The 21,736-nt window shown below is 46.3% G+C and overlaps 2 protein-coding genes across 5 annotated transcripts in view; one reads left to right on the top strand and one right to left on the bottom strand.

The window, feature by feature from the left end:
* The window catches only part of UBTD1 (ubiquitin domain containing 1), a 57,682-nt gene extending 51,271 nt beyond the window's left edge, over window positions 1-6,411 (bottom strand). For 2 of the 4 annotated variants that reach the window (XM_013990470.2, XM_005657441.3), the window contains exon 1: window positions 4,474-5,193. Coding sequence is in view for 1 of the 4 variants with exons in the window: in XM_003359315.4 (XP_003359363.1) it covers window positions 4,474-4,543 (70 nt within the window). In the remaining 3 variants the exon portion in view is untranslated. Of the gene's footprint in view, window positions 1-4,473; window positions 5,194-5,762 lie in introns of those variants that run through there. The other 2 variants (XM_021074394.1, XM_003359315.4) reach the window with 2 other exon arrangements.
* Window positions 5,358-21,736, top strand: part of MMS19 (MMS19 homolog, cytosolic iron-sulfur assembly component) — a 33,550-nt gene continuing 17,171 nt past the window's right edge. The window contains exons 1-2 of the mRNA XM_013990467.2: window positions 5,358-5,516; window positions 19,619-19,667. Coding sequence (XP_013845921.1) covers window positions 5,405-5,516; window positions 19,619-19,667 — 161 coding nt within the window. The 5' untranslated portion in view covers window positions 5,358-5,404. The remainder of the gene's footprint in view (window positions 5,517-19,618; window positions 19,668-21,736) is intronic.

Genomic DNA, 21,736 nt, shown 5'->3' with positions numbered 1-21,736 from the left:
CTGCCCCCACCTCCCCAAACTGTAAGCTCCACGTGGCTAAGGACCATGTCTGTTCACAGCCAGCAAGGTGCCTGGCACTTGGTAAATATTTACTGAGCAAATGGAGAAGTTGCCCAATTAGTCCCTCAAGAATAGCCACAGCAACCCACACAACGAGAAGTAGGCTCTCTTGCAACCATGGCGCCAAGACCAGCCAGCCCAAAACAGGGCCCTGGGTCTGTCCACCCCAAGCTTGAGATTCCAGAATGTAAGTGGATACGCCTGGCACATCACAGTCAGATCTCTGGGTTTCAGCCCTGCCACATTCTCAACGGGTAGAGTTAGGCAAGAGACCTGCCTGTTCTACCACCTCTGTCTCTCCCTGGGATGGCCAGGGGAGGGGCTGCCTCACCCACTTCATGGCCAGAGATATTGATTTACCCAGCGTACACACATAGGGCGGCAAGGACCCCCCCAAAAAGAGTAAATCCCCATGTATTCTCTGAAGCATGCAAAGACCACCCAGCTCCTGAAGGGGAGAACACAGACTTTCTGGGAACGCATTAAGAGCAGTAACAGATCAAAGGAGTTCTCTTGTGGCTCAGCAGGTTAAGGATCCAGCATTGTCACTGTGGCATCACCGCTGTGGTGCAAGTTCGATCCCCGCCCAGGGAACTTTTCCACATGCAGCAGGTGCGGCCAAAAAAAAAAAAAAAAAAAAGAGTGGCAATCACAAATCTTGATGAGAAGAGAGGACCACCTAATCCTTCTAGCTAACGCAAGACTCCCTGACCAGTGGGCATGACCTCTGCTTCACTCATCCAATGACTAGGAAGACAGAACTAAGGCCAAAGGGTGACATAATGAGGCATAAGATTTCAGCTCATTAACTTTCCAGCTTAGAACAGGTGTCTTTGTGAAGATGATAAAAAACAAAAAAAGAAAGCTCTAATGATCTGCTATTGCCCCCTCCCCTTCTGAAATACTGAAAGTGTGACACAGAGAGGGTTGGTGACTTGCCCAGGGTCACCCAGCTGCAGACCCAGGACTGGAAATCAGGTTTGAGCTCTCTGTTGAGGGTTTCCCACTAGAGCAGTGGCAAAGAGAAGAGAAGAGTTAGAGCAGGAGCCAGGGGAGTTTTAGGCGTTAATCTTACAACATAAAACTATGCCCTTGTCAAAGGGTGAACTGCAGATGTTATAGGAATACCTGGCACACACTGTGAAGTTAAGAAGGATTCCTTCCCTTATACCAAACTAGGCATCCTACAGAGTTCCCCCTGGCTTTGGACTTTATGGATAAAGCTATTCATAGTGGGACCCACAGAAATAACAATGCATGAGCAGTTTTTTTTTAAATGCAGATATATACCTCAGCAAAATGTTTAAGTGAAAAATTCAGATGGCAGGAGGAAGTTGCAATAGCTTTTTTTTTTTTTTTGTCTCTTTAGGGCCACACCCACAGCCCATGGAAGTTCCCAGGTGAGGGGTTGAATCGGAGCTGCAGCTGCCAGTCTATGCCACTGCCACAGCCACAGCAACGCCAGATCTGAGCTGAGTTTGCAACCGACAGCACAGCTCATGGCAACACCGGATTCTTCAATCCACTAAGTGAGGCCAGGGATCAAACCTGCATCCTCATGGATACCAGTCGGGTTCCTTGCTGCTGAGCCACAACGGGAACTCCTGCATTAGCTTTTTAAAATCAACAAATATTAATTGCTTCCTCTGTACAAGTCACTGTGCTAAGTACCCAGTGTGTGTGTGCCCGTGTGTTCCGCGTATGACTATGTGAGTGAGTGAGAGAGATAGACACACACAAAGATCTTCAGGGCTTGCAATGCAGTTGCTGATACAAGACTGTAACATTAAAGAAATGACGAATAAGATGGAGTAGATAATTGTTAAGTAAGTGGCATAATTTAACTGCAGGAGTTCTCAGAAAGAGCAATCACGTCTACTAGGGGGTGGGGGGAATTTGTCAGGCAAGGTGCTTCTAGAAAGATAAGGGATTTGAGGTGAGCCTTGAAGAGAAGAAAGGCTCTTGATAAGACAGGGACAGGGACTTGAGCAAACACAGGTGGCCTTAATGTCAAGGAAGAGAAAGAAATCATGCCTTAAAAGGAAGGACTGAACCAGACTTGAAGAGCCTTGAAAGCTAAAGTTCTTGTAGGAGTAGGAGGGACAGAATGATTCTTGAAACACAGAACTATGGGGTTCAGAACAGGTTAATTTAATAAATGTCTTCTAGGACACCACCATGTGCAGGCATTGGATGAATGACTGAAGATGAACTTGCTCTTGGTGGGCAGCTAACTTCAGCCTGGGAGATAAGTTGGACTTGAGGTGACATGGGACAGGTTTATAAGACCTGCTGAAGGAAGGACTAGCAGGTCCCACTGATTGACTCTTCCAGGACATGGAGGCAAAGAAAATTAGCAGAAAGAGTTCTTCAAAGTGTAATTTTAGGTAGTTGGGAGTTCCTGTTGTGGTTGAGAGGGTTAAGAACCCGACTAGTATCCATGAGGATGTGGGTTCGATCCCTGGCCTCGCTCAGTGGGTTAAGGATCCAGCATTGCTGCAAGCTTGCAAGCTTTGGCACAGGTTGCAGAAGCAGCTTGGATCTGGCATTGCTGTGGCTGTAGCATAGGCCTATAGCTCTGATTCAACCCCTATCCTGGGAACTTCCATATGCCATGGGTATGGCCCTAAAAAATAAAACAAAACAAAGCTTTAGGTAGGGGGAAGAATAGAAGAGTAAGGGGAAGCTGGTTGGGGGGAAAGATGCAGAACTGGTTTTAGAAGTGCTGAATCTGAGGTTAACTACATTGGTGTCCAGTGGGCACCTAGATATCTGAGTCTGGGGTTGGGGAAGCAACAGTTGAAAATACAGCATAGGGGCCTTCCCAACAGACAAAGAGTTGTGGGGCTAAGATTTCTCTGGGAGGGAGCATGATGCGAAAAAGATGGAATGTCAAACTGAACTATGGGTGTGCCCACACTAGGAGTGATGGCTGGCAGGAGTGATCGGAGAAAAAAGCCAAGATAGTCCAATGTCAAGGAGGGAAAAGTCGGGGGGGGGGGGCTTCAAGTGGGAGAGGATTGTCAACAGTTAAAAAAAAAAAAGCTACAAATCAATTACGTGGGCTGAGTACATAAATAATAAGTATTTGTTGAATGAATGAATGAATGAATGAAAGGAAGAAAGCCCTTGGATTTGAGAATCAACTTTCCTGTCAGAAGATTGGCCAGGGTTGCCTTGGGACAAGAGGACTTCAATGCTAAATTGTTCGTTGTCCTCCCTATAAAAACACGTTGCTTCTTGCATAAGTCATCCTGTCCACCACACAGACATCCTTCCCTGCTTCCCCCACGTTTCCCCTCATCTTCCTTCCCAGTTTGCGAAACTCAAGCAACACACACCTTCAGTGTCAAAGGAGACAGGAAACTTCAACTAGAGTTTCTACTTCATTAATAACTCTGCTTATGGCTCCTCTTAAAGGGCTATGTGGCAATTGAGTGGAATAGAAGATGGCCTTCTAATCCCAGCTGTACTACGAATTAGCTGTGCAGCTATCGACAAGTTGCTCAACCTCTCTGGATCTGGGCTTTTAACAGACAAGAGAAGGTAGGTCTATCTGGACTCTAGACAAGTTTCGAAGGTCTCTTTCAGCTCTAAAGTCTACGATTTTATCATTCTCAGAAGTTCCTTGCAACACCCTCAGAGAAGGAAGTGAAGTGAGTACAAGACCCGGGGAAACGACCGCCAGACCTCTTACCCAGGCGAAGCGCCAGGATAGGGGTGTATCCAGAAAGTGAGAAAGCGCTGCCGGCCCTCGAGGATCACCAGAGAGCAGATCCCATTCCTAAGGCTGGGAAGGATCCCAACAACCCGACAGCGATTCCCACCCCGCACCCCACCTTTTCTAGACTCCCAGACGGCCAGGAGGCTCTAAAAAGCCCTGCGGGAAAAATAAAGATTTCTTTCCCAGAGTCCTGCGCTGCTTTTGCAAGTCGGATTCCGGCAGGCACGATCTGCAGCCCGATAATGACACAGTCTTTGGAAGGAGCGCCTGTTCTCATCTCGCTCGCTTCGAGTTCTGGGACGACTGGCCACCCGCGCCGTGCCCCGACGGGCGGGCGTCCGACCCCGGCCCCGCTGCCAGGCCAGCGGCGCCCCGGCCTGGGGCCCTCCTCCCCTCCGCCGGCCCCGCTGCGGTCTGCAAACATTTCCTGCTCCCGCCCCCACCCCCACCCGGAGCTTCCCAGTTGGAGCGAGTTGGGCTCGCAGCCGGGTCAGCGCTCGCAGTTGCCACAAGTCGGCTCCCCCGGCCACTGGGGCCGGGGAAGGGGACCCCCGTCTGCCTCGGAAGCAGCCATCAGGGAAACCTAGGCGCCAGGAGCCGTGGGAGGTAGCTCAGGAAGCCCAGTTCTCGCGCAAGAAGGCGGACAACTGGCTGGGCGCCGGTGGCCCTGCTCCCTTCCCGGTCGTTACCTGCTCGCTTGCGGGGGTGTCCCGGGGCGGTCGGCCTCTCCCGGCGCTGTCTCCCCACACAGTTGCCCATGCTGGCTCTTCAGCCGGGCCCCATGCACCGAAGGCGACGGGATGGTCCGCTGCTCCGCGGTCCTGCCCCGGACGGCGGCGTCCCAGGTCAACGGCTCCGACCGCCCGGCATCGGGCGCTTCCCGATCTCCCCCCTGCGGCGCGCTCTACCCCAGCGCCGGCTTCGCCACAAACTTTGCGGGCAAGGAGAAAGAGGGAGGTGGCCGACTCCCCAACACAGTCCCAGGTGGCCGGGCCAGGGGGGCCCGCGACGGTGCCCGGCTGGAGACCAGCTCCGCTGAAGGGGCGGAGAGAGGGGGCGGGCACCGCCGCTGTTACTCCCGGCTCGCTCGGGGCTCCCAGCTGGGGCCGGCCCCCCGGAGCCTGTCACTCACCTGCCTAACCCCGCCCCAGCCCAGCCCTGCTCCCTGCCGCCGGCTCGCGGTGCCCGCGCCGCCGCCGCCGCCCGCCCCAGGTGCGCATGTGACCGACGGCACCGCCCCCTCGGGCCGGGCCTGGTTTTCTCATTGGTTCCCCCCAGGGTGCGTACCGCCCCTCGGCCCCACCCAGACAGGTGCCCGCCCCGCCGCGGGTCTCCCGGGAAGCTGGGCCGGGAATTATTCGCCCTCAATGGCCCCCGGCTGCGTGCCCAGCAGCCGCCTTCGCTCCCTGAGCCACCGCCCCGACTCCGGGCCCCGCCCCTTGGGGAGGGGCCGTCCCATCCCACCCTGGAACTGCCTGGCCTGGAGCCGGCAGGCACGTGATCCAGGGAGCGCCCCGCCCCCTCAGCCTTCGCCAGGCGATTGGCTCAGGAGGCGCGTGCGCTGAGAGGCCCATCCCGTGCCACCGCCCATTTCCCCTCCCACCGTCTCCAGTTCGCGTCATGGCCGCCGCCACCGCTCTGGAGGCGGTCGCGCCTACGGGCGCCCTGTGGGGCCTCGTGCAAGACTTCGTCATGGGTCAGCAGGAGGGCCCCGCAGACCAAGTGGCTGCAGGTACGGCAGACGGCGCCGCGCGGCTTCCGCTTGGGGGCCTCCAGGAGGGAGCGGCCTCAGCACGGGCGCCGGGCGGGAAGGGAGCGGTGACTTTGAGAGATTGGTCCCGGGCTGGTTGTGAGCACCGCGTGCTTAAGAACCATAACAAATTGCGAGTCGCTTGCAGTCTTCCTTAAAGCGCCCTTATGACCCTCGTTTTGGTTTATAGCCACCCTGTGCACCGGCCTGGGTTAGGAAAATCATTACCATTTCGCAGGTGTGGAAACTGAGGCCCAGAGAGGGCCAGAGGCTTCCTGGGGGAGTTGGGACTTGGACGCAGGTCCTCCAGTTCAGAATCAGGTGCTCACTCCGCGAAAGCACGTTGTTTCGAGGAAGTTGATGTGACGAGAAGCATCTTCGGCAGCATCAGCTCCAGTCGCGTGGCATGTTGGGAGTGGCCGCGCGACCCAATCTCTGACTGGCTGTAATTAATTGGAGAGAGGAGGAGAGAAACCAGCCTAGGGGGAGTTTGAGATGTTCTGCGTATCTCTTCCCCCCATTCTTGTTCAAGTTCTTGATTAATTTGCTTCGTGCCTTTTTTATGTGGTGTGTGTTTTTATATTTTTCCCAGAACTCCAATTTCCTGCTTTTCACCAGTTTAGGGATCTCTTAGTTCTGACAGCTTATCTAAAATTTGAGCGGAGCAAATGACAGATTTCCTTGAAATTCTGAGACTTCACTCTTTTAGAAAAAGAAAAATCTAAAAAGTTATTGAATGTTAGGAGGCCTTCGGACCTTGTGTCTATGTAATAGAATACAAAATAATCTTGTCAGTACAGATAAGTTTTGTCTTTATTTTTGGAAATTGCGCGTGTTTGGGGAGAAGTAAAGGATACATTTCTCTTGAAAAGTGAACACACTTGCTTTTAAAATATGTGGGAAATGAATAAAGTGAACCTGTCAGAAGTATAATACTTTGGGAGTTCCTGGTGGCTCAGGAGGTTAAGGATCTGGTGTTGTCGCTGCCATGGCTTGAGTGTGGCACTGGTTCGATCCCTGGCGGGGGAACTTCCACGTGCTGCCTGCTTAGCCAAAAAAAAAAAAAAAAAGGAGTTCCCGTCCTTACGCAGTGGTTAACGAATCCGACTAGGAACTATGAGGTTGCGGGTTGGATCCCTGGCCTTGCTCAGTGGGTTAAGGATCCTGCGTTGCCGTGAGCTATGGTGTAGGTCACAGACACGCTCGGATCCTGCGTTGCTGTGGCTCTGGCGTAGGCCGGTGGCTACAGTTCCGATTAGACCCCTAGCCTGGGAACCTCCATATGCCGCTGGAGCAGCCCAAGAAATGGCAGAAAGACACACACACAAAAAAGTATTATACATTATGGCAATATTCTACTTTCAGTCTTAGCACCATTATTGAACACATTATTCTTCAAACGCAGTGCTAAGCAGTAGGAACATAAATATCAATTAGATGAGATCTCTGCCTGCCAGGAACTTATAGTGTGGTGGGAGAAACAATCATTTGGACAGGTAGTATGCTACGCTACGAAAAGGGCCGTAAGAGGTATGTACAATATGACGTGGAACCAGCAAGGAGCAAATGCCTGATATAGCCATTCCGCTAAGCTTAACCTCTTACAGCTTTATGCAGTATAGTGTGTTTTCAGTGCTTCCAATTAACAATGGCAGTGTATTATCAATGTCATTTTCCCCAGTGTTGTATTATGAAAAATTTCATACAGCAAAGTTTAAATAATTTCATAAGGAACACACATACACTCACCACCTAGATTCTACCATTAGCATTTAACATAATTAGCATTATCATGTAGCTATCCATTTAAATTGCAGATATCAGTATGCGTCCCTCTAACTGCTTTTGTATGCGTATTGTTGACTAAGGTATAAAACTTGTAAGACAAAGTGTACAAATCTTAAGCATAGTTCACTGATTTTGAAAAATTCGTATACCTCCTCCCACCAAGACAAAGAACATTACTATAAAAGGTGTCATTCGTAACTCTTCTTTCACATTTATACATTATGAACACAGTAATTTAGGGTTTTTCAAATTCAGAACACTTTTGAGAAGAAAGCATGAATAAGGACTGCCAAGTTCTTATAAATACTTTGTAAAATTTACATTTTTATGCCTGAAAAAAAATGGCCTAGACTATTGTCTAGTTTAAATTTAACTCAACTCTGCCAAGACTGTAACACTAGCCCTTTTGCAATTTAGCCCTCCTGACTAAGAAAGGAGGTTGGTAATAACAGATAAGGTTGAAAAGGTTTGGTGGGATTGGATTATGCATAACCTTAGATTCTGAGGATTTGAATGACTTACTGTAGGTGGTTGGAGTCAGTGTAGATACTTGAGCAAGGAAGTCATATGGTGAAGGTGAATTTGAGAAGGATTAAACTAGTGTACAGTGTTAGATGACAGCCTTAGAGTTGTTGAAGTTGACAGAGTTTTGAAGCATCCCTAGTGTAAGATGTGCTTTCCTATCCTCCAGCCTAAGTCAAGCTTTATTAGTGCTGAAGGGGCCAGATTTCTGTTCAGCCACTCACAGCAGCGGCCTCTTCTACAAATTGTAAATGCAGAAGGAACACCCTGTGATCACAAAGGCAGCTACTACCAACTTTGCGTTGCACCTAGGTTCCTGATGAAAGTAGGTATCAGAAAAAGAAAAACATATAATAATAATAATAATAATAATATAATAAAAGAAAGTAGGGATCAGATGTAAAGGTGCAAATGATAGGAGAGAAATGACCTGGCAGGCTAAGGGTTAAAGGTTTCTCAGCCAGGCATTCAGTGGCTGCCAGTCCTCTCCTGGGCCTTTAGTTTTAGGCAGCCACCTTGATTTGCTGTTCCCCTGAGTGCTTTCCTTCCCAGATCCCTCCACTAGTTCCATCTAATTGAAGTTAGGCCTGGAATTAAAGGGGGAGCTTGAGTGTTCACTGCCTGCCCCCAAGTGTCTCCTGATTGCTTCAGCCAGACATCAGAATCTTTGTGGACTTATTTCTCAATCACACATATACTTATTAGCAGACTTGCTTGGTAGCTACTTCTGTATACATCTCCACATCCTACTGTTCTGTTTCTACCACCAGAGTCTCCTGGAAACTAGCATAAGTAGGTATGCAATAAAAAACCATGTAGGAGTTCCCACTGTGGTGCAGCAGAAATAAATCCAACTAGGAACCATGAGGTTATGGGTTCGATCCCTGGCCTTACTCAGTGGGTTAAGGATCCAGCCTTGCCGTGAGCTGTGGTGTAGGTGGCAGACGCAGCTCGGATCTGGCGTTACTATGGCTGTGGCGTAGGCCAGCAGCTGTACCTCCGATTGGACCCCTAGCCTGGGAACCTCCATAAGCTGAGGGTGCAGCCCTAAAAAGCAAAGCAAAAAAAAAAAAAAAAAAACCATGAAGGTGGGAGTTCCCACATAGTATCCGTGAGGATGCTGTTCCATTCCTGGCCTCACTCAGTGGGTTAAGGATCTAGTGTTGCCACAAGCTGGCATACAGGTCACAGACGGGGCTTGGATCTGGGGTTGCCATGGCTGTGGTGTAGGCCCGCAGCTACAGTCCCATTCAAGCCCTAGCCTGGGAACTTCCATGTGCCACAGGTGCGGCTATAAAAATAAAACAATAACAACAAACCATGTAAGTGAATGGAATAAAAGATGTCGAAAGAAGACTATCTGGAATTTGAGGCCCAACTAGCTATAGAGCTTGGAGGAGTGGGAACATTCTAAGATGAACTCAAGCTTTTGAGCCTGAGGATGAGCAAAAAAGAAGTGCTTTGTCCAAAATTCGGAAGGGAGATGATTCTGAGCACATTGAATTTACAGGTGATGGATATCAATTTTCTTTCCCTTAGTTATTTGGATTTGCCTTCATTTCAGTCTTTATTAGTTTATTTCCCACATTTGTGATCCTAGAAGGAGACCATTATTCTTGAAACAAGAAAACTGTTACAGAACAGTGAAATATAGTTCTGAGAAATGTCCGTGGCATCCTCAGCCGAAAGGACATTTTGAGAGCCTGATTGGAACTGAATCCTGATTGGGATTCTTCCCTCCTGCTTCTTCACATCCTTCTCCTTCTCCCTACCCCCTCAGCTGCTACTCCAGATTCTCAAGAGGCTGCGACTCCATCAGACAGAGATCTGATTGTGCATTCTATGTCAGTGTCGATATAAATACTCCTTTGACGACTTCTCAGTGCCCCACACGGACTGGTGCCCTGCTGAGGAAAGAGTGGGTAGTTAGGAAGTGCTGCTAGGTCTGTTTTTAGAGAGCAACCCTTGGACACATTGGAAAAATTTAGACCTATTATCTATATAAGGAAAGGAACTTAAATTTATTTTTCCTTATGCCAGTTTCACCCTTAGGAAAATTAACTCTTTATTAGCTTCTTTCATCCCTGGAGTCCAGGTACATAATTAACAGTACTTTCAAATATTCAGGTATGTTTCATTTGGAAGAACTTAACAGTATTAAGAGAACTAGTCACTTAAAGTTAGTAATGGATGGTCCCATATACCCAAGAATTTTACTCCTTTTCTATGATACCCTAGTCTGTATTGATATCACTGTGGTAACACTCAAGTTGTTCTTTGTTTTAAATGTCTTTCTGTCCCCAACAGAATGGGTTCCTTAAGAGCTCCCTGTTTGTATTTCTTTCTCCAACTCTAACACAGTAATTGATTTATAATAAGTATGCAATAAATGAATGAATAAGTGAAAACAAACATACATGACACTTTTTAAAAAGAATGACTAAAGGAACATGTAAGAGGGAGTAATTCTGTTTTGGGAATCAAAGATGGCTTCACAAAAGAGTTGACATTTGAGATAGGTTTGGTTTTAGGGCTGCACCTGAGGCATATGGAAGTTCCCAGGCTAAGGGTCGAATCAGAGCTGCAGCGGCCAGCCTGCACCACTGCCACAGCAACGCCAGATTGAAGCTGCGTCTGTGGACTACACCGCACCTCACGGCAACACCAGATCTTTAACCCACTGGGTGGGGCCAGGGATCAAACCCACATCCTCATGGATACTAGTCAGGCTCTGTGTTGCTGAGCTACAACAGGAACTCCTGAGATAGGTTTTGAACAGTTGGAGTTCCTCAGGCTGACAAGGTCAGGAAAGAGGCACGCCAAACCAAGAGAATGTTTCCAGGCTTAAGAATATGGAAGAGCTTGGCGTTCCCGTCATGGCTCAGTGGTTAACGAATCCAACTAGGAACTATGAGGTTGTGGATTCGATCCCTGGCCTTGCTCAGTGGGTTAATGATCTGGCGTGGCCGTGAGCTGTGGTGTAGGTCGCAGATGCGGATCCCGCGTTGCTGTGGCTCTGGCGTAGGCCAGCGGCTACAGCTCCAATTTGATCCCTAGCCTGGGAAGCTCCATATGCCGTGGGAGTGGCCCAAGAAATGGCAAAAAGACCAAAAAAAAAAAAAAAAAAAAAAGACAAAAGAATATGGAAGAGCTTGACGTATTGTGATTTCTTGTCATTGAATGTTAGGAGTTATGATAAAAGGTGAGGCCAGAGGGGATTGAGGGCTAAATCACGAAGGACATCAAGCTAAGGAATCAGGTCTTAGGCAGTCAGAAGCAAATGGATGGAGATTGACGAGACTGGTGAGGGAAGTAATTGCGCATTTTAGAGAGGGTAGATTATGGATGGATCAGAAGGCTTTTTTTAAAAATGGACATATAATTCACCACTGTTACCATGTTAAGTATACAAATAAATGGCTTTTAGCGTATTCACAAGATTTTGCAACATCACCATTGTCTAAAAATTCCAGAACATTTTCATAACACTAAAACGTATTTTGATGGCTGTTCCTGTATTGTCTGGTTATGGGATGAAAAGGAAAAGATGAAAATTTGACATTTCTAAGATAAGCTCAACAGAAAATGTTAGTCACCTTTGCGAAAACATCTTCAAAATAACGATCCTAGTTTTTTGCCACCTTACTTATTTACTCTTGGAATTAGTTCTATTATCTCGTCATTTTCTCCTAATTTTGTATGACTTTTGTACTTCACTTTTCTTTTATGTTTATGCTGCATTAATTCAAGATGGAATCTTTGGGAAAGTATGAAAACTAAAGGGTTTTGCCAGGAGATTTCACTCGTATTCTGGGATTCAAGAAGTCACACGCAGGAGCTCCTGCTGTGGTACGATGGGATCAGGAGCGTCTCGGGAGTGCTGGGACTCGGGTTCGATCCCCAGCCTGGCACAGTGTGTTAAGGATCTGGCGTTGCCACAGCTGAAGCTTAGGTCTTGACTACGGCTCACATCTGATCCTGTCCCTGGAGCTCCATATGCCAAGGGGTGGCCAAAAATGAAAGAAAAAAAGAAAGAAAAAATCGCATGCAAATGGCTGTTTCTTTGTAATTATAAAGCAGCCAGTTTCATAATGATGTATACTGAATGAAGAAGTCTTTTCCATTATAAAATTTGAGGCAACGTATAGGCTTGAGATTGGTTGGGAGCATGTGGAAACTTTCTCTGGTGATGGAAATATTCTGTATCTTGATTGGGGTGTTGGTTACCCTGGATATACTTTCGTTAAAACTAATCAAATTACTCACTTCACTGTGCATTTCACTGTGTATAAATTGTACCTCAGTTTTTTGGGGTTTGTGTTTTTTTTGGTTTTGTTTTGTTTTTTGGCTTTTCTAGGGCCGCACCCCCAGCACATGGAGATTCCCAGGCTAGGAGTCGAATTGGAGCTATAGCCGCCAGCCTATACCACAGCCACTGCAACGCCAGATCCGAGCCACATCTTCCAACTACACCACAGCTCACGGCAACGCTGGATCCTTAACCCACTGAGCAAGGCCAGGGATGGAACCCGCAACCTCATGGTTCCTAGTTGGATTCATTAACCACTGAGCCACGACAGGAACTCCTGTACCTCAGTTTTTTAAATGAAAAAATTAGACATGACTGATTGGACCCTATTCGGTATTTGTCTTTTTTTTTTTTTTTTTTTTTTTGTCTTTTGTCTTTTTGTTGTTGTTGTTGTTGCTATTTCTTGGGCCGCTCCTGCGGCATATGGAGGTTCCCAGGCTAGGGGTCGAATCGGAGCTGTAGCCACCGGCCTGTGCCAGAGCCACAGCAACATGGGATCCGAGCCACGTCTGCAACCTACACCACAGCTCACAGCAACACCGGCTCCTTAACCCACTGAGCAAGGCCAGGGACCGAACCCGCAACCTCATGGTTCCTAGTCGGATTCATTAACCACTGCGCCACGACAGGAACTCCCGGTATTTGTCTTTTTTTTTTTTTTTTGTCTTTTTTTGTTGTTGTTGTTGCTGTTGTTGTTGCTATTTCTTGGGCCGCTCCCGCGGCATATGGAGGTTTCCAGGCTAGGGGTTGAATCGGAGCTGTAGCCACGGGCCTACGCCAGAGCCACAGCCACCCGGGATCCGAGCCGCGTCTGCAACCTACACCACAGCTCACGGCAACGCCGGATCGTTAACCCACTGAGCAAGGGCAGGGACCGAACCCGCAACCTCATGGTTCCCAGTCGGATTCGTTAACCACTGCACCACGACAGGAACTCCCTGGTATTTGTCTTAATAGCACTTGAGGTATTTCCAAAGAGAGACCCTGGCCCAGCATCCAGAGGAGTTTGATAGTATTGCTAAAGAAGAATGATTCCGTTCAGTAATATTCTTTGCTACTAACAGTTATCAGTTCCCTATGGCTTCCTGTAAAATTGTTAACACTCTTGTGGCTGCTACTGAAATTAGGAGGTCTTTTTGTTTTGTTCTTTGTTTATATGGCTGCACCTGCAGCATATGGAAGTTCCTGGGCTAGGAGTCAAATTAGAGCTGCAGCTGAGGCCTGCACCACAGGCCCAGCAACACTGGTTCAGAGCCTCATCTGTGACCTATACCACAGCTTGCAGCAATGCTGGATCCTAACCCACTTGACCAAGCCAGGAATCAAATCCACATCCTCATGGATATTAGTTGGGTTCTTAACCCACTAAGCCACAACAGGAAATTCCTGAACTTAGTTTTTATTTATTTTTTTATTTTATTTTTTGTCTTTTTGCCATTTCTTAGGCCACTCCCGTGGCATATGGAGGTTCCCAGGCTAGGGGTCGAATCAGAGCTGTAGCCGCCAGCCTATGCCAGAGCCAAAGCAACAAGGGATCCAAGCCACATCTGCAACCTACACCACAGCTCACAGCAATACCAGATCCTTAACCCACTGAGCAAGGCCAGGGATCAAACCTGCAACCTCATGGTTCCTAGTCGGATTCATTAACCACTGAGCCACAATGGGAACTCCTGAACTTAGTTTTTAGATGGGTTTTTCAGCAGAGTTTCCTGAGTTCTGGCCAGGAGCTTCCAGAAAAGCACCCTCTGCTACCCTCTCAATGGTGGAACACTCTTTTAATGTTTGTAACCCAGAAATGTCTCTCTTCACTTAAGTGTTGCCGTTAAGGAATTGGGTGCCTTGGTTTGTCCTGTTAGTCAGCTGCTGACCCTTCCCCCACCCCACAGCTTGCACATTTTTTCCCTTGCTCTTTCTCAGGAGCAGGGGCAGCAGCTGGGCCTTCCACATCCTGGCACGAGTAAGGCTAAGAGTGCCTGATGTCTAAATTGGTGCCAGTCACGAGCTATGAATCCCAACTAGAGCGCTCCCTTCTTTAGTCAGATTGGACTTCTTGCTCTAGTACCAGACTGTGCCCCTCCCAGCTCAGTTCACAGCTGTTGTTCAGAGACCACAGACTTAAGGGGAACTGGAAGTTTAGGAGTTTTCTCAAGATTCTTTTTGACTTTAGCCAAAGTCTGGTGTTGGCGAGAACTGACTAATTAGGTCTTGTGTTTAGAGGTGGGTGGCTGGGGATCCAGAGCAGCCTGCGGCAGTAATTCCCTGATTGCCACATCTTATTGAGCTAAAACTCTTCTGTGGTTTTGTTTGTTTGTCTTTTTAGGGCTGCACCCGTGGCACATGGAAGTTCCTAGGCTAGGGGTTGAATCAGAACTATAGCTGCTGGCCTACACCACAGCCACAGCCACACCATATCCAAGCTGTGCCTGAAACCTACACAGCAGCTCACAGCAACACCAGATCCTTAACTCACTGAGCAAGGCCGGGGATTGAACCCGAGTCCTCACGGATACTAGTCAGGTTTGTTATTGCTGATCCACAGTGGGAACTCTGAAAACTTTTCTATGTTAATCAGACTCTTAGGAAGATTGATAACCTTTTAGTCTTTGCTTCTGCCTTGAAAATTTATCCTAAGATGTTTCTGTTAGATCTGTGTGAATTTCCGGTGTGCTGTTAAAATTATATTTTCAAAAATAAGTCATACACTCACATGGAACAACATTCAAAAGGTGCAGAAGGATCCACAGTGAGAAATCTCCCTTCCTTCCCAAGATGGTATGCAGACTGTGACAAATGAATTTACTATATTTTGTATTTCCAGCGTATGACATAACCTTACTAAAGAGGGTGGGGGGCGGGAAGCTGATCTGAATGACTTTGGAAAAGAATTTTGTCTGGAAACTATAAGGCTAAAGATAAAAGTATATGTAAATACTATACTCTGCTTATACACAGAAGCTGACAGTTCTGGAGTCCCCATGGTAGCTCAGCAGAAATGGATCTGACCAGCATCCATGAGGACGCAGGTTTCGATCCCTGGCCTCACTCAGTGGGTTAAGGATCCGGCGTTACCGTGAGCTGTGGTGTAGGTTGCAGGTGCAGCTTGGATCTGGCATGGCTGTGGCTGTGATATAGGCTGGCAGCTGTAGCTCCGATTTGACCCCTAGCCTGGGAACCTCCATATGCCGCGGGTGCAGCCCTAAAAAGACAAAAAGTTGACAATTCTGAAAGTAATTTACAGCTATACTAGGGTTGGAAAGAATAATAAATGGTAGATAATGGGAGTCAGGTTTCTCTCTGTCAGAGAAACAAATTACAAATAAACTGGGAGGCAGGCTAGAATGAACCCTGTGGTACTGATTAGAGTTGGAGATTCTAACACGATCATATGTTTAGTTTAATGTATATGGATAGATACAGAAATAATGATATATATGTGTGTATACCTGGGTTAGAATACACATGTATATTTCCCAGTTGTGTCTGTTTAGGAGGGCTTAGAAGCAATGATATCCCACTATCAGCAAGCACAGCTACACCCAGTTCTTGGTTTTTAATACCGTTCTCCAATAAAAGATAGGAACCATGGCTTCCTGGAGAAAAGGCGGTTGGGGCAGGGAAATTACAAGATGAGCCTGTTGTATTTTGTAGTGCCAGAAAGTAAGAAAGCACTTAAAAGGATGTGGCATGTCAAAGGGACACCAGTGCCAATCTAAAAAAGCTCCCAGTGGCCAAAGATAATTTGTGCAACAAAATAACTTAGTATTGATAACCCAAGGCATAAAATAAATATACTTGAGTCCATGCTGATATAAAATAAACAACTGAATAAATGAAGGGAAAAGATGACTCTTCCTTAGAATACCTCCAAATAACGTAGATAAATATTCCTCCTCCCAGGAAACAGAGCTTAATCTCCCCTTTGCCCTTGAGTGTGGACTAGATGTAGTGACTCCCTTACAGAGGAAGGAGTATGGGAAAGAAAAATGTAGTAACTGTATGTATACTGCAGTGACCTGCTGACCCTACCTGAACCAAGTGATCAAAGTTAAAAGCACCAGTGATAAGTCATGTTGACGTATTGTACCTGTGATATGATGTGATGAGAAAGACACTTGGCCTCTGTGCTATTTATACTTCCCACAATCCATGTCCCTAGGCTAAACATGAGGAAACCATTAAAGAAACCCATGTTGAGGGACATTCTATAAAATACCAAGGTCATGAAAAATAAGATTTGAGAAACTTTCAGACCAGAGGAGACTAAGGATTCACGATGGCTCGTCGTTGCGGTGTGATGTCCTTAATTGGATCCTGAAACAGAAAATTTAACATTAGTGGAAAAACCAGAACAATCGGAGTAAAGTCTGGAGTGAAATTAGAAGTAATATACAGGGAGGTCCCGTCGTGGCACAGTGGTTAACGAATCCAACTAGGAACCATGAGGTTGCGGATTCGATCCCTGGCCTCGCTCAGTGCCTTAAGGATCTGGCGTTGTTGTGAGCTGTGGTGTAGGTTGCAGATGTGGCTCAGATCTGATGTTGCTGGGGCTGTGGTGTAGGCTGGGAGCTGTAGCTCTGGTTCTACCCCTACCCTGGGAACCTCCATATGCTGCGGGTGTGGCCCTAGAAAAGGCAAAAAGACAAAAAAAAAAAAAAAAAAAAAAGAAAGAAGAAGAAGAAATAATATACAGGAGTTCCCATTTTGGCTCAGCAGAAACGAATCTGACTAGCATCCATGAGGACGCAGGTTCGATCCCTGGCCTCATTCAGTGGGTTAAGGATCTGGCGTTGCTATGAGCTGTGGTGTAGGTTGTAGACGCAACTTGGATCTGATGTTGCTGTGGCTGTGGTGTAGGCCGGCAGCTTTAGCTCCGATTCAACCCCTAGCCTGGGAACCTCCGTATGCCCCAGGTGCAGCCCTAAAAACACACAAAAAAACCAACCAAACAAACATACAAATGGTAATCTCTCTTAGTTTTGACAAATGTACTGTGTAAGATGTTAACATTTAGGAAAACTGGGTGAGGGTATAGCAGAACTCTCTACTATCTTCACCAATTTTTTCAAAGTAAAACTTTTTTTTTTCCTTTTTAGGACCACACCTGTGACATATGAAGTTCCTAGGCTAAGGGTCAAATCAGAGCTGCCCCTGCTGGCCTGTGCCACAGCCACAGCAATGAGGGATCCATGTCAACACCAGATCCTTAGTCCACTAAGCAAGGCCAGGGATTGTACCTGCATCCTTGTGGATCCTAAGTGGGTTCTTAACCCACTGAGCCACAATGGGAACTGCAAAGTAAAGCTTTTTTTGTTTGTTTGTTTACCTCTTAACCCCCTAGCTATCCAGTCTCCCTCCCTAGAGACAGCCAATGTTACCAATTCATTTTATCTTCCAGAGATATAAATGAAATACAAATAGAAATAATTCCTGGAGTTCCTGTCGTGGCGCAGTGGTTAACGAATCCGACTAGGAACCATGAGGTTGCGGGTTCGGTCCCTGCCCTTGCTCAGTGGGTTAAGGGTCCGGCATTGCCGTGAGCTGTGGTGTAGGTTGCAGATGCGGCTCGGATCCCACGTTGCTGTGGCTCTGGTGTAGGCCCGTGGCTACAGCTCCGATTCGACCCCTAGCCTGGGAACCTCCATATGCCTCGGGAGCGGCCCAAGAAATAGCAAAAAGACAAAAAGACAAAAAAAAAAAAAAAAAAAAAAAAAAAAGGAAATAATTCCTCCTCCCTTTAAATACAGTGCTACACACACACTATATACTATTTATGTATACTGTATTTATGTTCTTTTAAATCTTGTCCCACTCAGTATAAATATATATATGTTATCTTCTTCAGTCTGTTTTCAATTTTTTCCCAAAGTAGCTACAGAGAATACCATTGTATGTTGTACTATAATTTAACTAGTTTCTTACCAATGGCCATTTTGTAGTCATTTGCTATTATAAATTATTCTGTAATAAAAACCTTGTATGTGCATTATTTTACACTTTTACAAGTATATAGGATAAATTTTGAGAAGACGTCCTGGGTTAATGCATATGTACATTTGTAATTTAAAAGATATTTTCAAATTGCCCTACATAAAGAGTCTATACCAATTATACTCCAGCTACAGTGTTTTAAGTGTCTGATTTCTGTGTACCATCACCAAACGTATGTTACAAAATTTTTGATCTTTGCCAATCTAGTATGTTAAAAACAAATGGTATGGAGTTCCCGTCGTGGCGCAGTGGTTAACGAATCCGACTAGGAACCATGAGGTTGCGGGTTCGGTCCCTGCCCTTGCTCAGTGGGTTAACGATCCGGCGTTGCCGTGAGCTGTGGTGTAGGTCGCAGACGCAGCTCGGATCCCGCGTTGCTGTGGCTCTGGCATAGGCCGGTGGCTACAGCTCCGATTCAACCCCTAGCCTGGGAACCTCCATATGCCGCAGGAGCGGCCCAAGAAATAGCAACAACAACAACAGACAAAAAGACAAAAGACAAAAAAAAAAAAAAACAAATGGTATGTATAGTTTAATTTGCATTCCTATTGTATGATTGAGCATCTTCTGTTTTTGCCCATTTTTAAATTGGTTATTGGTCTTTTTTGCACTGAATTGTAGGAGCTTTTTATATACTGGTAAAATAGCTCTTTGTTATAAGAATTTCAAATATTTTTATAGCTAAGTATAACTGTATGTTATACTTTGAAACTTTCTGTCTTATTTCTTTCTTTAATCCATTTGAAATTTACCTTGGTGGGAGTTCCCATTGTGGCTTAGTGGTAACAAACCTGACTGGTATCCATAAGGATGTGAGTTTGATCCCTGGCCTTGGCTCAGTGGATTAAGGATCTGGTGTTGCCAGCTGTGGCGTAGGCTGGCAGCTGCATCTCTGATTTGACCCCTAGTCTGGGAACTTTCATATGCCATGGGTGTGGCCCTAAAAAAACAAAAAAAAAAAAAAAGAAAGAAAGGAAAAGAAATTTACCTTGGTGAAAGATTCAGAACCACTAGTTTTTTGGTGGTTTTTTTGTTTTGTTTTTTTTTTTCCAAATATTTACCTAATCATCCCAACACTGTTTATTGAGTATTCTCTCTCTCTCTCTCTCTTTTTTTTTTTTTTTGCTTTTTAGGGTCGTACTAGCAGCATATGGAAGTTCCCAGGCTAGGGGTTGAATCAGAGCTTCAGCTGCCAGCCTACACCACAGCCACAGCAACACCAGATCCCTTCATCCTTGTGGATCCTAGTTGGGTTTGTTACTGTTGAGCCACGACGGGAACTCCCTGGTATATTGACTTTCTTTTCAGTTTTTTTATTTGAAGTGTTATAGGAATGCCTCTCATGGAGGGGCTTTTGGTAAGCACAGGGGCACCATGGTGTGAGCCCTAAGGTAGGCAGAAACACTGGTGATTTAAACTCTAGGGTGGAGTTTTATTTTTGTTTTTTCATGTTTCTTTCTTTTGTTTCCTCTAGATGTGAAATCTGGAAGCTATACAATATTACAAGTGGTGGAAGCCCTTGGGTAAGAGCCTCTGCTCTAGAATGCCCCTCTCCAGCCCTGCCAGTGCACTCTGAAGAAGTTATTTTGTCCTGAGTTTCTCCTGATATAGCCCAGCACCCTTCTCCTCCTTCCATATCAGTATCTCAGGTTAAGTCTATGTTTCTCCTGAAAAAAGACTCACACCACCCAACCAAGGCCCCAAAGAAAGTGTTGGGAACACAGTCTTTGCACCACATTAGCTCCTAGGTCAGCCCATAGGTTTAGGGTGAGGTGGGTGGTTCATGCCATCAACTGTTATTTAATTAGAGTTGGGATCCTCCTCTGCTTCTTTAGACCCACCCTCCCCATCGGATTCTGGTCAGCCTGCATCTGACTCAGACCTGCTGTGGGCCCAACCTGGAGAGTTGCCAGGGGGCTGACCCTGTACCAGCTTTCCCACTGTAGGAAAAGGCTGGAAGACCAGTGCTACAACCAGATAGTCGCAGCTCCAGAGGAAGTATGTGCTCGTAGTCTCCTATTTCCTCATATTTCAAAATTGGTAGACCATTTAAATCGACAAGGCTTAATAGTGTTATGGCCAGCGTGTCTTCTAAAAACAGATAAAACTAGAAAATTGGGGAGGAGATAGGGGAGTAGGTCACTGTTGTGTATTTCTCCCACCTAAGAGACCTTTTGGCCTTTGTACTCATGTTGTTGTGGCCTTGGTCCTTTTTAAAAAAAAAAAAAGAAAATAGCAAAGCTTTATTGAGATATAACTCACATGTCATAAGGTTCACCGTTTTAAAGTGTATGTTCATTGATTTGTACACCCCTTACCACAGTGAATTTTAGGACATTTTCATCACTGCATGCCCATTAGCAGTCACTCCTCGTTCCTTCCTCTTTCTAACCCCTGGCAGCCACTAATCTGCTTTGTCTCTGTGGATTTGCCTATTCTGGAAATTTCATATAAATGGAATCATACAATAATATGTAACCTTTGTGACTGGTTTCTTTCACTTGGCATAATGTTTTCAAAGTTCATCCCTGTTGTAGCATGTATTAGTACTTTACTTCTTGCTGATATATTCTCTTCTGTGGATATACCACATTTTGTTTAGCCATTCATCTATTGAGGGATAGCTGGTTTATTTCCGCATTATAGCTATTCTGAATAATGCTGCTATGAGCATGTGTGCCTTGGTCCCTTTTTAAATGCAGTTTTCTACTTCTGAGCAGGGACCTTCTTCTAAGTTCCTATCCTATGGATCCTATCCAGAACAATCTTATTTTTGCCTCATGACCCCTAGCTATAGATCCTCTTAACCTTGAGGTTTTATTCGAGTGTCCTAGCCAGCTCTCCTTCAGAAGTCTTCTACCTCCTACATTTACGTAAATGCTTTCTGGTATGTTTAAATGTAATCTCTGTGCTTTATTTTGAAGATAAATCACCTTGTTGCTTTAGTCTAGGTCCTCCCATATCAGTAATTCTAAATATTTAAAGCCTTTATTCTGGAGTTCCCTTGGTGGCTCAGCGGTAAGGAACCTGACTAATATCCATGAGGACGCAGGCTTGATCCCTGGCCTCACTCAGTGGGTTAAGGATCCAGCATTGCCATGAGCTGTGGTGTAGGTCGCACACGCGGCTCAGATCTGGTGTTACTGTGGCCATGGTGGCTGGCAGCTGCAGCTCTGATTTGACTTCTAGCCTGGGAACTTCCACATGCCCGGGGTGCGGCCCTTAAAGAAGGAAGAAGAAAAAAAAAAAAAAAAAACCTTTATTCTGACCATCTTACTTTGTAAACTTACAGTTATAAAGGGTTTCCCCCCCAAAAAAAACCATAGTGGTTGCTTTAACAGTGATATATTTATTCTCTTCCTGTTTTGGTGGGTGCTACAGCTACCAGTCATCTCTTGAGCCCTGTGGGTAGCTGCTAAGCTCTCTTTCAGAGGAATGTCACAGTCATATCACTGGGAGAAAGCATAAGCCCCCTGCCCAATCAGTGCCTGGTATCACATGGGCCTCTAATGATGCCAGGTCAGTCTGGGGATTGGCTCTTCAGGCCATGGCCTTACTGTAATCTGTAACGCTAAGTACCCCTGAAACACCT

This window comes from Sus scrofa, chromosome 14 (genome assembly GCF_000003025.6).
Source record: "Sus scrofa isolate TJ Tabasco breed Duroc chromosome 14, Sscrofa11.1, whole genome shotgun sequence".
Classification (NCBI taxonomy): domain Eukaryota; kingdom Metazoa; phylum Chordata; class Mammalia; order Artiodactyla; family Suidae; genus Sus; species Sus scrofa.
This window is presented reverse-complemented; position numbering and strand designations above follow the sequence as displayed.